Here is a 15,686-nt window from a genome sequence, read left to right on the forward strand (position 1 = left end):
CATTTCTCTAATTATCCAGAACTTTTGTAAGGGACCCACTTCTCCATTTGATTTGCCGTGGAAACCTACAGGTGCTGTTACCAGAACTGATGGGAACTGACCCAGTGTCCATGTTCATCTGCACCCTGGCTGTCCTGCTCATCAGCTCCAGAGCAGCTCACCTGCAGACCTCAAGGTAATCTGGTTGTGGGGCTGCCCCTTTAGCTCTGAGGGAGAGAGGACATGCATGTGGGCAAGGACACTGAAGTTCTTTGCAGACACGCTGTGAGTTGCCAAAGGGTCCAGACTGATGCAGCCCCTACAAGCACTCACATAAGGTGGGAGAGAATGAGAGCTCAGGTGTCCCAAAGGCTCAGAAGAGCCCTCTGGGTGGTGTGGCTTCTGTGATTCATAGAGACACACACAGAAGGGGACGGACTCTCTGGTCCATGAGAGACACCAAAACAGGGCTCCATCCTCTGTCCCTGCTCAGTGTTGCTGCCAGGGCAAGTACTGCCCCATGAGGTGCCACCTCCTCCCCCACATGTACTCCCCTCTCTCTCTGGCCCCACCAGCAACACACCACTGCCAGTCTCTTCCCTGTGCCCATTCCCATTAGAGGTATAGGAATAGACACATATATTTTGGGGAAAAAAACATGATATATGGTGTTGTCTCTACAGATCTCTTTTGTTCTCACTGCATTATACTGTACTTCTGACAGATAACTGCGCAGTCAAGTTTTGAGCAAGCTGTGATAAATCAAAAATAGCTGCTGGCCATGGAGATGGTACCATACACAACATATGGGATCACCTGGATCTGCTCTAGGTGGCTGCCATTCTCATGCCCCTGTAAGCATATCTAGGTTGCAGAAAGCTCAGTGAAGCTAGGGGCTGTTTTTCTTTTACATGTGTGTCTAACAGCTGCTGAATTAAAAAGTGAAGTATTAACTTAGCCACATCCTTCAGCATGGCCTTGACCCACTGAATCAGTAAGAAAAATCCATGATTTTACACAATTTTTAAAAAACATAAGTAACAGAATTTTGTGCAAAACTTTTAAAATGTTTATTCTCTGATTCCTCTTCAGTCCATTATGGTGTTATTGACTACTATTATCTGTATAGCATAAAGATGTAAACACTTATTTGTTCACAGCTTTATATATAACATCTCAGAGAAGGCTGTTAGGTATGTGACATTAAAAACTGAAACCAGAAAAGAACAAAAGAGCAAAACCAGAAGAAAACCATAGAGAATTACAGTATGAAACCTATTTACACACATTAAACTATACAACATCATAATCTGTACATTTTGTAAAAAATAATCACATTCATTTACATCATCTTTAATTTTTACCATACTTGACAGATATAAAGTTATAACAAAGATGACAAAAGAGAATTTTGAAGTAATACTCATACTAATGTGCCAGCACAAAAAAAGCTGCAGGAAATCATAAATTTATGACAGTGCTTTGAGAAATAGAGGGGTTTGGGACATTTCAGTCACTTTTTTTAGCTGACAATGGAAATGTTGCTGGCTTAGATTTAAATACAACCTGCTATCATTGGGCAGAACCAGATTCAACACAGAGTGGTTAAACCATATCACAGAATGCTCCTTTTAAATGTTATCCTCTTGTAACATACATGTTAGAACACCTTTGTTTTTTTAAAGAATTTTTTTTTTTCATAGACAGAATAGCACTGCATCCTAACTTCTGTATTTGATCATGTCAGGGTAGTACTGACAGCCCACAGCTTATATAGGCACTCATGGTAACACGAAGGTACTTCTGTTGGTAAAGGTATTTCCTGTATCACTATGCACAGACAGTAATTGTTCAGGCAGTGACCCTTATACACATAGCAGCTTTCTCTGCAGATTACTTGCCAGGTCTTTCTTTTTATCAGACATATTTAGTACTTGATTTTTCATTAGAGATGTCTGAAAAAAATCTGTATAGACTGAATTTGGACTTTATCCCAAATTGCTTTGCTGGACTGGGCAAATTCGCAGATAACAGAAGATGATTTTTAGAAAAATAGGAGACAAACGATGCAGATGATTCATCTTAGTCTTTGCACGTGGAGTGTGTCAATGCCTTATTTCATCAATCTGCCCCAGACAGTCTCGGGTTTGCTGAGGGTCTATGCCTGTTGCTTTTCCCTTCATTGTGTTAAAGGCAAAAGGAAGCCTGGGGTGAATCAGGATGTGGAGCAGATGCTACAGAGTGGGGCAGGCTGGCTCCAACTTGACTGTAGGAGGTTTTTTGAAATGCTTTTTGCCACCAGTTATCTATTGCTGCTACAGTACAGTCCCATCACAAGCTTAAACTGGGTATTCCTCAGCTGGCTACCTGCAGCACATGACATAAAGAGAATTCCAGGTACTCTAAAGCACTTTCTTTTAGCATATGGTGCCTCTACAAAAGTCAAAAAGCCAAACACCTAAGCCAAAACAACAAACATTTGTTGGAAGCTGAGGCCAGGCAAATCAAAATGGGACATAAAACTATGGGCTTTATCATGGAAGGAACGGACAGCTGACCAAATGAACTGTGGGATCCTCCACTACCTGACCTTTTGAGCTACACTGCACATTTCTTGGAGGATGAGTTAGGCCAACCCTAGTTAACTGGCTTAAAAAGAGGTATCTATGTAACATTACCCAGATAACTTCATGATCTGGAGGGATACATCTTACCTAATTCAGAATATGGAGTGAGAAATTTAAGTACTAGCCAGCTACCCCAGGCTCATTTTATAGTAAGTACAGAGAAAACTAGGTCCAGCTTACCTACCCCAGATGTCCAGTTGAACATGGAAGGAATCATCTTCAACTAGTGCCTATTTCTCTATGATGACTATGGAAGGCACTTCAAAAGAGTCTTTAGCTCAGAGACAAGCATGCAGCTTTTAGACACCAAAACCAGGTCAGATGAATTTCACCTGAGTTTATCAAGCACCCAGCTGAAATTGACTCTGCAGAGGAAAATTTAAGTCAGTGTCCATATATATTTTTAAGTTGTGGTTAGTAAGTGGAGAGCAAGCTGTCACTGTGTTCCTCAGGCATCAGCAGCAGGTAATGCTAACAGAAATCACTCAGAATTAATGGTGCCTCTAGGGGAGGTAAAGCACAACAATTAACCACAGTACTGGGAGTGAACTGAACCATTCTTGCTCAGTAAATACAAGCTGTGCTACTGGCTTTTCAGTGGGAACGGACAAAAAACCCCAGTTTCCTGCTCTGAAAACTTTACAACTCAGTTTGGACCCTGATGGAACCAAAGGGAAAAATGAAGTAAAGGAATAAAGAAGGGGAGGTGCAGGGAAAGGTTACACTTGTCTTGCAGCCTCTACTTCCTCCCCTGATGTTGGTAGGACTGAGAACTAGGATTAGGGATGACAGAAGGCCATGAACATTGCATTGTTCTTTTGACTCTTTAGAGTCACCACAACACAGAGAAAAAACATCTAATCCCATACTCCTTGGTAAAATGCAATGAAAGACAATACCATGAGAAGCTGTCTCATTCTGGGTGTTGTAAAGATGCAAAACACTGATCAAGTCCTACATTTGTCAAACTGTTCTGCACCTTTTACAGAAATTTTTATATAATGTGTATCTGTGCATGAAAAGGCAGCTGTAAGTCAAACTGGTGATGATAGGGTTGATGCTGTAACTTTGCATAAAGTTATTTGGAAATCAGAAATTTTCTGGGGGTAAAAGCAAGTGAGCACAGTGCCCTCTACACAAAGCATTATGAGGTTAAACTGTCTCACAAAACAATATTCAAATTATCTGTATTTAGATTATTAATAGAGGGATGAGGTTCTCCAAAGTACCGTACTTTTCATTAGTTTGAAAGAAAAATATATACAGCACCTCTGTCCCCTGTGTGCCATTCTTTGCATGTCCACACAGTCCTTTACAAACTTAAGTGATGCCCTCTATGTTCTCCCACTGGCAAAACTTCATTGTCTCGTGGCATTTCACCCTACATGAAAAGTAGAATCAAGCCCAAATGCATCTGCACCCTGTTAGAGGAAACGATGCTGGTTTGTTGCAATATAAAATGTATTTTCTTATTAAGGCTTTTCTTTTTTATAACCCAGAAATAATTAAAAGTGCAGATTTTCTCCATGCTCACTTAATTAGAACAAAGTTTTCTCTAGGATACAATGTGTTACAAACATGTATAATTGGTGATGCATCCTGCAGAACAGACTGATGGAAATGACTGCTTGAAACCTCTGTTTCTGTGCTATGATTCTGTCTGTGTGTCAACTCGCTCACATACCCTCATTTGAGCAAAAAGATGAGCACACTTGAAAGCTTGTCACATGTGCCTTTGTACACTAGAAATTTAGGGAAAAAAAGAACATCCTGCATGTCACATCTCAGGGAGCTGAGCAGTCCCAATGACACTTCAGACAAAGAAGCCTAAAGTGCACTGATGTGTTTAATTTAGGTATAAAAGCAACTTCCAAAGCTCCAATGGGTCTTCATAAATTTGCAGTTAAGAGTTTGTGGTAAGTTTTTCCAGAAATCCAGGAAAAATACTAAAGTTTAGCAGTGTTTCCTCAGTCTAGAGTCTTTGGGAATATATTTAGTTTAAATACATGTTTAGGGGGACATCTTTAAGACCTCATGGGAACGTCCTTGGGCAGCCTACTTCCAGAATCCAGAATCTCATAGCTACTTTGCCAAGCAGAAAACACTCTGAATGATCTGGAAGTGATCAAGAGCTTCTTTGAATTCGAGTGTTGCGAGTAACAATTCATTGAGTGATTGTTGTTTAACTCAAATGATACCTACTGGTAATACCACATTCTGCAGTAATGTGAACTACATGGGGGCCTCTCTATCTTTGGTCTGACAAAACTTTCTATCACTCCAGGGCAATCCCATTAAAAAAAAATTGTGTTTGACTGATAAACAGCTGGATTAAATCAGACCAAGAGTTGTAGGGACACTTTGACACCTGCTGACAATATTCCCAGTACTGGTAATATTTTCAAGGATGTACAAATATGCCTGCCAAGAGACGCCCTTGCTGCTGTTCTTACCTTTATCTGACAAGAGTAGGGACCTTGGATTCTGCTGGCTCCATACAATCTGTTATCTGAAATAAGAGGGCAATGGCTTGTATGGAGGTACTCATGCAAATACACTGTATTCCCACTTGCAATGTAGGGTGGATATGGTTAAACGTGACATGGGAAGAAAACATCATTTGGTTTATTTCTTTTAAAGAGTGGAAATGTTCTGTGTATTTTTATAAGACTCAGTCAGTTCTCTGCCTTTTTTTTTTTTTTTAAGTAGGCTTGGCATTGTTGAAGAGTCCTTCTTTATGCCTTTTATGGTAATTTTTAGGGATTCTGTCTAATTGTTTTTTTCTGGAGTCATGGTCAGGACTAAATTTTGAGTCATTTCAGATAGATATAGAACCGAATAAACCTAAAAGAATTTACATTTTTTGTTAAATGTGAGTTGTAACTTCACTGCAATAGTCCTTGTGTTTTGCAGTCAAATATGTAGTCCTAGAGACGTATTTCAGTGATAATACTGTAAAAAACCAGTGTTTTCACCGTGCAATGTGCTATCCAAGGCCGTTTATCCTATGCCAGGCTGCTTTAGCAATAAAACATACCTCTTCAGAAAATTGCTTAATGAAAGATCAACACAATTTCTGACTTAAAACAGAAAAACAACTGATGATTGCATTAGCACTATTGGGAAATGGTGCAGTTTTATTCAAAACTGATATAGTAGTCTTTTCTGTATGGACTGCAAAGATAGCCCTACATTCTGCACCCAAACATTAAACTGGGCATTTTTGAAAGTGACAACAGGATTGGAATTGAAGTCTGTAGAAAGTAATCTCTGAAATTTATGCCATTAGCCTAGAATTACTACCTTTTTCCCCCTGTGTAAATCATGTTCATGATTTCCTGGATTAGCACACTAAACTCCCACTGTGGTTAATTATGGTCTTAGATTTTTTTTTCTAATTTTATTTTCCATAATTAGAAAAGAATTTCCTAATCCTCAAGGCAATGTTTCCTTAAGTATAAATAAAGTGTAAGAAATTATCTTGCTTCCCATCTTAACCCTTACATGTGGCAAAGCAGTCTGCATTGAGCAGGACACCCTGCATTGATCTTGCAGCTGTGTTGGAAGGGAAAGGGACTTTTATGAACAATGAATTTTTGAATTGTTACAGCTAGTAAACTGCAAGAGAATATCAGAATTAATATGAATACCATTTAAACAAAACAGAAAGTATCCAGGCTTCTCTGTTATTAACAGGTTGGCTGCACAAACCAATTCCCGAAATACCAACATGTATAAAAGCAAAGCACAAAACTGTACATTTTATAAAATATCACATCAAGCTGCATAATGAATGATATATCCCACAGTTTTTCATGTTTTGGGGGAACTAGCTCATTTATATCATGGTGGTCTCTGTCTGCATAAATGAGTGAGCTCTCGAATTCCGGTGGAGTTGGGAAACACTTTCTGATCCATTTCGAGAAATGGACGAGCTGTGGAGTCTGTAATCTCTGCCTGCTGTCTGCTTCCAGCACAAACTCCGCCACTTTCTTTTCAGCTCCCCCTGCACCTGTGTTAAAAAGAAAATGCACAATACGAGCTGAAAATTTTCTTTTATGTGAGCAACTTTTCCACGTCTATTGGCTGTCACATGGGGATCTCTAGGAACAGAATCATAGGATGGTTTGGATTGGTACAAACTGTTAAAGATTATGTAGTTCTACCCCCTTCCGTGGGCAGGGACACGTTCCACCAGACCAGGTTGCTCAGAGCACCATCCAGCCTGGTCTTGAACACTTCCAGGGATGGGGCACCCACAGCTTCTCTGGGCAACCTGTTACAGTGTCTCCAAAGAAAAGATTTTTTCCTTCCTAAATCTACCACGTATCAGTTTAAAAGTGTCATCCCTTGTCCTGCCACTACAAGCCCTGCTAAGAAGTTTTTCGCCATCTTCTTGATAATCCCCTCTTTATGTACTGTAAGGCGCTATAAAGCTTCCCAGATCCTTCTCCCCTCCAGGCTGAACAATCCCTACTCCCGCAGCCTGTCTTCATGGGAGAGGTGTTCCAGCCTTCTGAGAATTTTTGTGGCCTCCTCTGGACCTGCTCTAACAGGTCCATATCTGTCTTTTACTGGTGACAATTCACCTCTCTTGACCTGCTGGCCACGCTTCTTTTGAGGCCAAATACAGTTGGCTTTTTGGGCTGCAAGTGCACGTTGACAGCTCACGGTCCATTCTTCATCCCCAAGTCCTTCTCTGCTGGACAGCTCTCAACCCCGTCATCCCTCAGTCGGCACTGCACAGACCCAGATGCAGGACCTTGAACTTGGCCCCATTGAACCTCCTGAGGTTCTTTTCACCCTCTCCACAAGCCTGTCATGGTCCCTCTAGACGGCATCCCTTCCCTCTAGAGTATGCAATCAGTTTTTACCAAGGTCACATAACTGAGGCAAAGACTGCCTACGCTGTCTGTGAAGAGGTGCCCCAAGGCCACTTTAAAAATCAGTTTTGTATCACTTGTGCTGCAACAATAGCTTTTGGTATCGAGCTACTTATCACATGTACTCAAGGCACAGAATCAAATGATTAGCCCAAAATCAAGCATCTCATGGAATATCAAAGACCAGAATAGCACTCAGGAGAGCTGAATATTAATTCTCTGTGCAGGCAGGTGTCTTCTTCAGACAGATTCCTTCTGTCAGACACTGCATGGTGGCTGAAATCAAAAGGAATTCCTTGCATCTTTTTCAGTTGAGACTATGAAAACTATGACATGCTGAGCACTTGTGAAAATCTGTTGCTGTTCTGAGGTTTAGATACTGACAGAATATCACTCCTAAATACTTACTAAATGGTGTTTCCAGTTCCGGATAAATTTCCAGGCTTGTTCCTCCTCACTTGTGCAACCCATATTGCTTCTAACAGAGCTAGATTAGATCATGTTAAATAACAGAAGACACTAATATCTCAGTTTGCAAGGAATTAGATTTTAAACAGCTCTTAAAACTCTTCACCCAACTACACTGATTTCTCCTGTTGCATAAAAACTGTCACAAATATATTCTATTAATGGGAATGCAAACACTTTCTAAAACAGTTTCATGTATCAGAGCAGAATTATAGGGACACTTATACATTTACTAAAACCAATATTTAACATTCTCAGTAGGAAAGGTGAGACTTACTTCACTGTTCAAAAAGCAATACAGGACTGCAACAATCAACCCCTGGAAAGAGACAATATTCCTTAGTTAGTAGGCACCACTCACCTAGGTCAATAAAACTTTTTTTAAATAAAAACCTTAAAATTTACCTGAAAAGATCCCAAACACAACTCAAAGATTATTTTATAATTGTTGGAACTGCGGTCAGGAAATAGAGCAAACACTGTATAGTGAACTCCAAATAACGGAATAAGCAACAATGTGGATTTTGCAAGTCTCCTGGGTAAAGAAAAGAGAAAAAGCTGAAATTTAATGATGAGCTCGTTTTACTGAGATAAGAACTTGATGCAATGTCATTTACATAAACCTGGTATGATTTAGGATTTATAAACAGTAACAATAATTTATTACCAATTGTTTTCCTTTCAGGCTTGCAATCAGGTTACCCACATAGTAACTCTGGCATGTGCAATTCCATGTTGTACTTGGTCTTGGTGACCTTGCACTCTGCCAAAAGCTGGAGGAAGGTGGCAGGGCCTCTGTAAAAGCCCCCAGCTGCCCTCTGTACAGCAGTGGGGTGTAGGACCTGTCCTCCACTGTGTCTGACACACAGCCCCTTCCCAGCCTGGTTTCATGGCATGGTTCTTGGGCATGGGGTTTTCCTGCATTATTCCACAGGACCACATCTGACAAAGTGTCATGAGCTGCTCCTATCTCTCAAAATATTTTTTACCTGGCATTAAAACTTCAGACTGTTCAAAGTGCAAAGGAATGATGCCTTCCTGCAAAGTCATATTGACAGGTCCTCAAGCATGGAAGGTAAAATCTCTCTTTTGAGGTTAATTGCTGTTAATTTCCTTTCCTTAACTGTATGGTTAGTCTGTGCTTTGCACACATGCAATATGCAAACAGTACCTAGGAAATGTAATCCAGAGTAATCTCATCCGTGAGATTTTCATGAGCCCCAAATACTGAAACTTCATAGCTTTACTGATGGTATTAAGCATACACCATTAAATATTTTTCAATGTTGTCAATTAACAAATTTTAGCAGAAGACACTACTGAAGTTAAGGAAAGAGATCTTTAAATTTCTAAGCAGAAGTGCTCTGACAAACAGCTCATGAAACTAATGAAATGATAAATTGCTACTTTTACCTTATCTGTCATTTATTTCACTCTAATAACATCAGTTTTATATATTATACAGGGCCAGTCATGCACAATTTTGGATGTCTAGTATCATATAAAATTTGAGAAGTTATAATGTTGAGTTCCATAATTCATCACTGTCTTGATGAATATAACTTGATTCAACGATGAAAGGATGCTGTTGTGAATTCACCTATTTTAAAAGAAAAGTTAAGGTATTTCAAGTAGTTTTATTTTTTCTCTGTCTGTCTTCATGGCCTTGCCTTGTTTATAATGCCCCAGGGGCTGCATCTGTTTATGTGGAAATAATAATTTCTGACAGTAAAGTTTCTCAAGAATAGTAAACCCCCCACATCTAAAGATGATACCAGAAGCAGGACAAATAGGTTTTCCTTAGCAGAAGAAATCAATTTACTGCTGGAGGAGATGACACTGGCAGCAAATTCCCCGGTTTCCCAAGTGAAATGGAAAACTGATTTTATTTGAACTTAGCCTTATCCACTGCAAAAGTAAAATGAACAACAAAAAGGATGGAACCAGGTACAAGCAGGTTCAGGGGAAGGGAAGAAAAATGGCGACTTGCATGAGTAGTATTCATTTTAGATTCATATTTCACTTTCACTCCACGATTGGTTTAATAATTTTTGTCTCGTTGATGCTACTTTCGCTATACTGGACTTATATTTTAGTGAAAGAAAGGGACAAACAAAACAGCCTTATTCTCTGCATTTTAGAAAACACATTTGCAATTCTAAAAATGAGCCTCCCAGATCTTTAATTTGCTCTGTAGATGCAGTTTCTTGAGGAGGTTAATCTACTTTCCCACGGGTATCAGCTAAAGACCAGAAATACAAATTTAATCAGGCAATCAAATGCTAAAATCAAAGAATTTGCAGGGCTGAATAATGAAGGACAAGGTTGCTATTAATGTGAATATTTCATATTATGAAGTGCTACAGTAAACTGTGGAAAATGGTGGGACTGAAGGGAAGGGAATGCCCCATTTTCAAAAGATAAATAAATACCACATGGAAGGAAAGAAAAGTTTATGTCACGAGAAGTAAACTTGAAGGAATTTCCTGCCTATAGGTTGGCCATTTTGCCAAATAATAATGTGGCAACCACACAATTTCACCTAGAGTCATTAAGTTTTCCCACATGTTTAGATAATTGAATCAACAAACACAAAACAAGACCCTTGTAGCTCTGCAAAACAAAGGTGCCCGTCAGTCCTGTTGTGTTGACTTTTCTGTGGCACATCAGAATTCTTCACTTTTTGCATCAAACACGTCACATTGTCCACAAAACACATAAGGTCCTGCTTCTCTTGGCTTTAAGGATATTCTTTACTTCTGCATACCATGTTTTATCAGCTTTTAGAACAGGAATTCAGTATTTTTTAAATGAAGGAAAGGTGTTATCCAGGAGCGCATTTTCAAAGGCCACTTGCACAGCTTTGGATTTTCAGTGTTCATGTTAGGTTTTGCCACTGAAGTACCATATTGACACCCCGAACTGTCAGTGTCTGCATCTGAGCTTTAAAATAAGACCTGCTGCAACAGACTCTTGATTGCAGATTATGACATATCCAGCAGCTCTTATAATAAACAACAATAACAGATAGGGCAATAAGGAACAAAATCAATTTTAGCAATGTATTTGAATTGTGCCCAAACATCCCTTGATTTTAAAGCTGTGGAAACAAAGAGATGTTTTATGATTTGATGTTCAAACCAAAACATAAAAGAAGTCTGAACAGAAATGAAGTTGATCTAAGCCAGAAACAATCATTTTCCTCTAGAAAAGTAAAGATGGCATTTTAAATCAATATAAAACACTATACTTAATATAAAAATTTTTGGTAACAATGTAAGTTCTTTTCAGCTCTTAAAATATATTTAAGTATTTTAGAAATTAAAAAAAAAGGTTTTAAGGAGGTTGAAGGAAAATGTTTTGATTTTGAAACTTTTCTTATGTCAAAATGAAATATTTATGTATCAAAAGAAAGATAATACTCTTGGTATATTTTATATCAGCGTATTGATTCATGGATTAAACTCAAATTCAAGAATAGCTTATTGGTCTTTATGAAATTAAATATTTTTTACTGAATTTAGTGTTTGAAAAATACATATTTATCTCCATTTCAGCATAGTTATATTTATTAACCCATATCTAAAAGTAGTTCTAAATTAAGTGCAATTATATTAACACAGCAGATGTTGGTTTTCAGCAGATGAAATCTTAAAGAGATTATTTTGGTTCTGTCTATAATATCTAAAAGTATGACTTACTTGTACTGGGACTGGTCATTTCCTCCAACATCTGGAGATCTTAACTTCTGCAGTAAGATTCTTATAATGCTAATGAAAAGTATAAAATTCACCTGCAAAGAAAACAAATAGAATGGTGATCTTTGAATTCTCCACTCAATATACAGCACAAAGAAATGCTTACCAAGTCAGAAAAGAGTCAAGTCAGCAGTGGGAGTCGTGCACCTCCCTCCAGAAGCCCTCAACTCTGCAGCACCAGACCTACTGTGTTCTGCAGCATCAGGTTTGCCATGTCCAGCAACAACTGCATGCCCACCAGTGCTGCTCTGGCTGGCAAAAGTCTTTGAAAGCCTCAGTTTTCAGAAATATCCTCCTTCCACTACTTCAGCTGAGGACAGACTTCCCAGCAGGATGGGACACTGGATGTGATTTGCTGCAATCAAACTGTCCTGAATTGTCACATGGATTCACAACTGGAAGCCCAGACACAGATTTGACCCTCCCTTGTCCCTCACCTCAGCTTTCAGTATTTTCTGTCTGAATTAGCGTTAGAGAAGATTGTTGCACAGCTGATATGTCTACTCCAATCAAGCACAAAAAGGGCCTCTCACAAGCATCTGACTGCATTGGATATTAATGCTGACATTAGGAATGAAGGAATCACAGAATAGCTGGGGTTGGAAGAGACCTCTGGAGATCAGCTAGTCCAGCTGAATCCCTGCGGTCTAATTCTCATTACAGCCCTCTAAGACAGAACAGTGGCATTATTTTATTTTGTATTTTATTTCATGTTTTACTTTATAGAAAGGCACTTGCATAAAAAATTATTATGATCAGAAGCTAACCAGTCCAGAAAACTGAAGTATAAAACTCAGTATATTGTAAATCTCACTCATTACTTCTTCAACCTTGACTTTTGGCTTCTTCTGGTCACCATTCCTTCTGGTGTTGGATTCTTTGATGTGGTCTAGAAAACTGCACATTACACATAGCACGTCCATACTGAAGTAAGGGAACAGTTGGAATCTACACCTTCAGAGCAACAAGTGTGCTGAAAACTGTAACTCCAGCTACATAAACAGCTGCATCAAATGCACACATCTTAGAATAAATTAATCTAGAGAAAAATTTGTATCACTGTGTGAATGAGAATTTTGGTGTTTTAAACTAACCCCATCCCAAAGCACAAAATCTGGAGGTGGGGTACCTAACTAGGCAGTGTCTGTCTCACTGCTATAAATCTCTGTCATCATGTATTGGTGGAAGCCTTCTTCTTTTGCCTAAAAATTTGGTTCTAAGATTTTCAAGTTCAATTAATTTCTGTGTCTTCTCTAACACAGGCTGTAGAATTTGGGATACTAATAAATAAACCATGATCATAGCAATTGCATGTCCCTCTGTATTTAACATTTTGTTTGAAATGACAGGTGAAGGGAGTGAAAGGAACTGACAGTGGTGAAATAAAAACCTAGGAAAATTTTATCTAATATCTTTTTAAAAAAGAATAAAAAATAAATGTTAGAAAACATAAGCTTTTGCTGAACTTAACATACATTTTTTCAGGCAGATGATTACTTAGAGGCTTACCTATAAAGCTAACAGACAGAAGCCTGTTATTGCAGATTTATTTGCAGACTTAATGCAGCAGAGTGCACACACCACACACACAAGGGATATTAACTTGCCACATGCACTGGAGCCAGTATTGGTGGCTAAGGAAAGAATAGGGTTAACAGCACATTCATTTGGAACAGTCACATCCTACTGAGTAACTCTGAAGTGTGTACAGCATGAAGTGTGAAAGTCTGCCAAGTGACTCCTCTCAAGCCAAAATTCGCAGGAGAAAATGCCAGGGAGGGTTCTGACACACTGAATTAACTGAAGTCATTCCCACTGGGCAGAATGGTATCAGAACCCACTCTCACAATACTGTTAGAGATATCAGACTTTTGCTGCCTGACCAGTAGTCCATTTGCTTAAATCACAACTCATTTCCCAGTCTTCACTAAGAACAAGCTGCAGTTCAGGTCCGGCAATGTGCCCTGGGATAACTTCCACTTCCAGGTCTAGGACTGCTTTGGAGGAGCACTGCCTTCAGGCACATGAAGTCTCAGCTGGTTATCAGATAGCTGCTCAAACTGAGCATTCAGAGAACAGGCTTTCCTTTAAACACCAGGTGGTTTGTTTTGCTTTTATCTTCCAGCATATTTTCTTCATTCCAGATCGTCTCCCATTCTCCAGCTCCTTTGAGGTGCGAGTATTCCCATCACGCTGTAGTTCTGTTTCATGCTCATTTCTTCATAACATAAAACATCTTTAAGGCCTTACCTTATGTCATTTCACAGATATGGCCTACTCTTCTTTCTCTTCAAATTGCAGAATTCACTCTGATGGTGATGACAGGAATTCCTCCCAAAATGATTTTCATCAGGCACAGATTGAAAGGCAAGCCCAAACATAATGCAAACTCCTGAAATCTTGTGTAATCTAATAATGCCCTAGATTTTCTGCCTACGATTTTAAAAATGAAGCAAGCGTATCTAAAATACATTAATTTGCTCTCTGACTGTTTTCAGAAATGGACATATAACTGTAGTATATTATGCCCAAAGTTAATTACACAATCATTACAGTGAACAGGAATATTATTACACTACTCCAGTAATTCTAATGAGTTCCAAACAGGAAAAGCCCTGTGAAACATTCTCAAATGGTATTATTTTGCAAACACTTCATATTCCATAAATATTTCAGTAGGCTACCAATTAAAGAAAGACATACACTTTTTTATGACTTATATCAGATTCTCAATTGCAGGACTACTATTTACACACAAAATCAAATATGCAATTCATTGAAAAGTATAATTAGATTTTTGCTTCCTCCAGGCTCATAAACAGGAGAGATGTTAAAGAAAGAACAACACACAAATAAAAGCAACTGCTCATTTAATACGAGGCAGATAAATTTTGAAGGCAACAAATTTAATGGCCTTGGCATCTGTTTAACATTTCTCCTGCAGCACAATTTCTTTTCATTAAAACAGAATTCTTTCCTATCTGTAACTAGCAGTAAAGAATAATGGCTACATGCACTGCACAATGCTGAAAATATCTATAATTCATGCTTCAAAGTTTACTTACTATAATAGAAATTAAAATTGGTATTCGTATAACCCACCAGGGACCACCATGCTCATTTGTATCCCAGCAACTATAAAAAAAAGAGGGAAAATCATGTTGACATTAATATCATCTGGCAAGCAGGACCTATGAGGAGAAGTATTTCTTATAAACATGTCAAAGCACACTGAAATAATGCCTGTTCTAGCCTAGAATTTGGCATTCAGTCATTTCCTGCTATTAATTTTATTTCCTTTGTTCTAATATGCATACTCAATTTCCCCACCAGGAGCACTGCATCCAGGTGTGAAGTCCTGAGCATAAGAAAGATGTGGATCTATTAGAACAGGTCTGGAGGGGGCCATGAAGGTGCTCAGAGGGCTGAAGTACCTCTCCTACAAAGACAGGTTGAGAAAGTCAGGTTTGCTTAGCCTGCAGAAGAAAAGGATCCAGGGAGAATCCACTGTGACCTTTCAGCACTTAAAGGGGGCTTATAAAAAGCAGAGAAAATGACATTTTGCCAGGACATGTAGTGATAGGACAAGGGAGAATGGTTTAAAAATGAAAGAGGAGAGATTTAGACATTAGGAAGAAATTCTTTCCTCATAAAGTTGCAGAATCATTTAGGTTAGAAAAGACCTCTGAGATCATTGAGTCCAGCCTTTGACCAAGCACCACCATGTCAACCAGGCCATGGCGCTGAGGGCCACATCCAATCATTTCCTGAACACCTCCAGGAAAGGTGACTTCACCACTTTTGTGGACAGCCCATTCCAATGCTTTACAGCCCCTTCCGTGAAGAAATTCTTCCTGATGTCTTAACTGAACCTCCCATGGCACAGCTTGAGGCCATTTCCTCTTGTCCTGTCACTGGTTGCCTGGGAGAAGAGACCAATCCCCACCTGGCTACAGCCTCCTTTCAGAGAG

The 15,686-nt window shown here is 39.0% G+C and overlaps 1 protein-coding gene across 2 annotated transcripts in view; it reads right to left on the reverse strand.

The window, feature by feature from the left end:
• Positions 1–1,025: 1,025 nt before the first annotated feature.
• Positions 1,026–15,686, reverse strand: part of VIPR2 (vasoactive intestinal peptide receptor 2) — a 51,721-nt gene continuing 37,060 nt past the window's right edge. For both annotated transcript variants that reach the window (XM_048328518.1, XM_048328441.1), the window contains exons 9-13: positions 14,781–14,850; positions 11,659–11,750; positions 8,363–8,492; positions 8,235–8,276; positions 1,026–6,618 (exon numbers count right to left, since the gene is read on the reverse strand). In XM_048328518.1, the coding sequence (XP_048184475.1) occupies positions 6,445–6,618; positions 8,235–8,276; positions 8,363–8,492; positions 11,659–11,750; positions 14,781–14,850 (508 nt within the window). In that variant the 3' untranslated portion in view covers positions 1,026–6,444. The remainder of the gene's footprint in view (positions 6,619–8,234; positions 8,277–8,362; positions 8,493–11,658; positions 11,751–14,780; positions 14,851–15,686) is intronic.

This window comes from Corvus hawaiiensis, chromosome 1, assembly GCF_020740725.1.
Source record: "Corvus hawaiiensis isolate bCorHaw1 chromosome 1, bCorHaw1.pri.cur, whole genome shotgun sequence".
Taxonomy (NCBI): domain Eukaryota; kingdom Metazoa; phylum Chordata; class Aves; order Passeriformes; family Corvidae; genus Corvus; species Corvus hawaiiensis.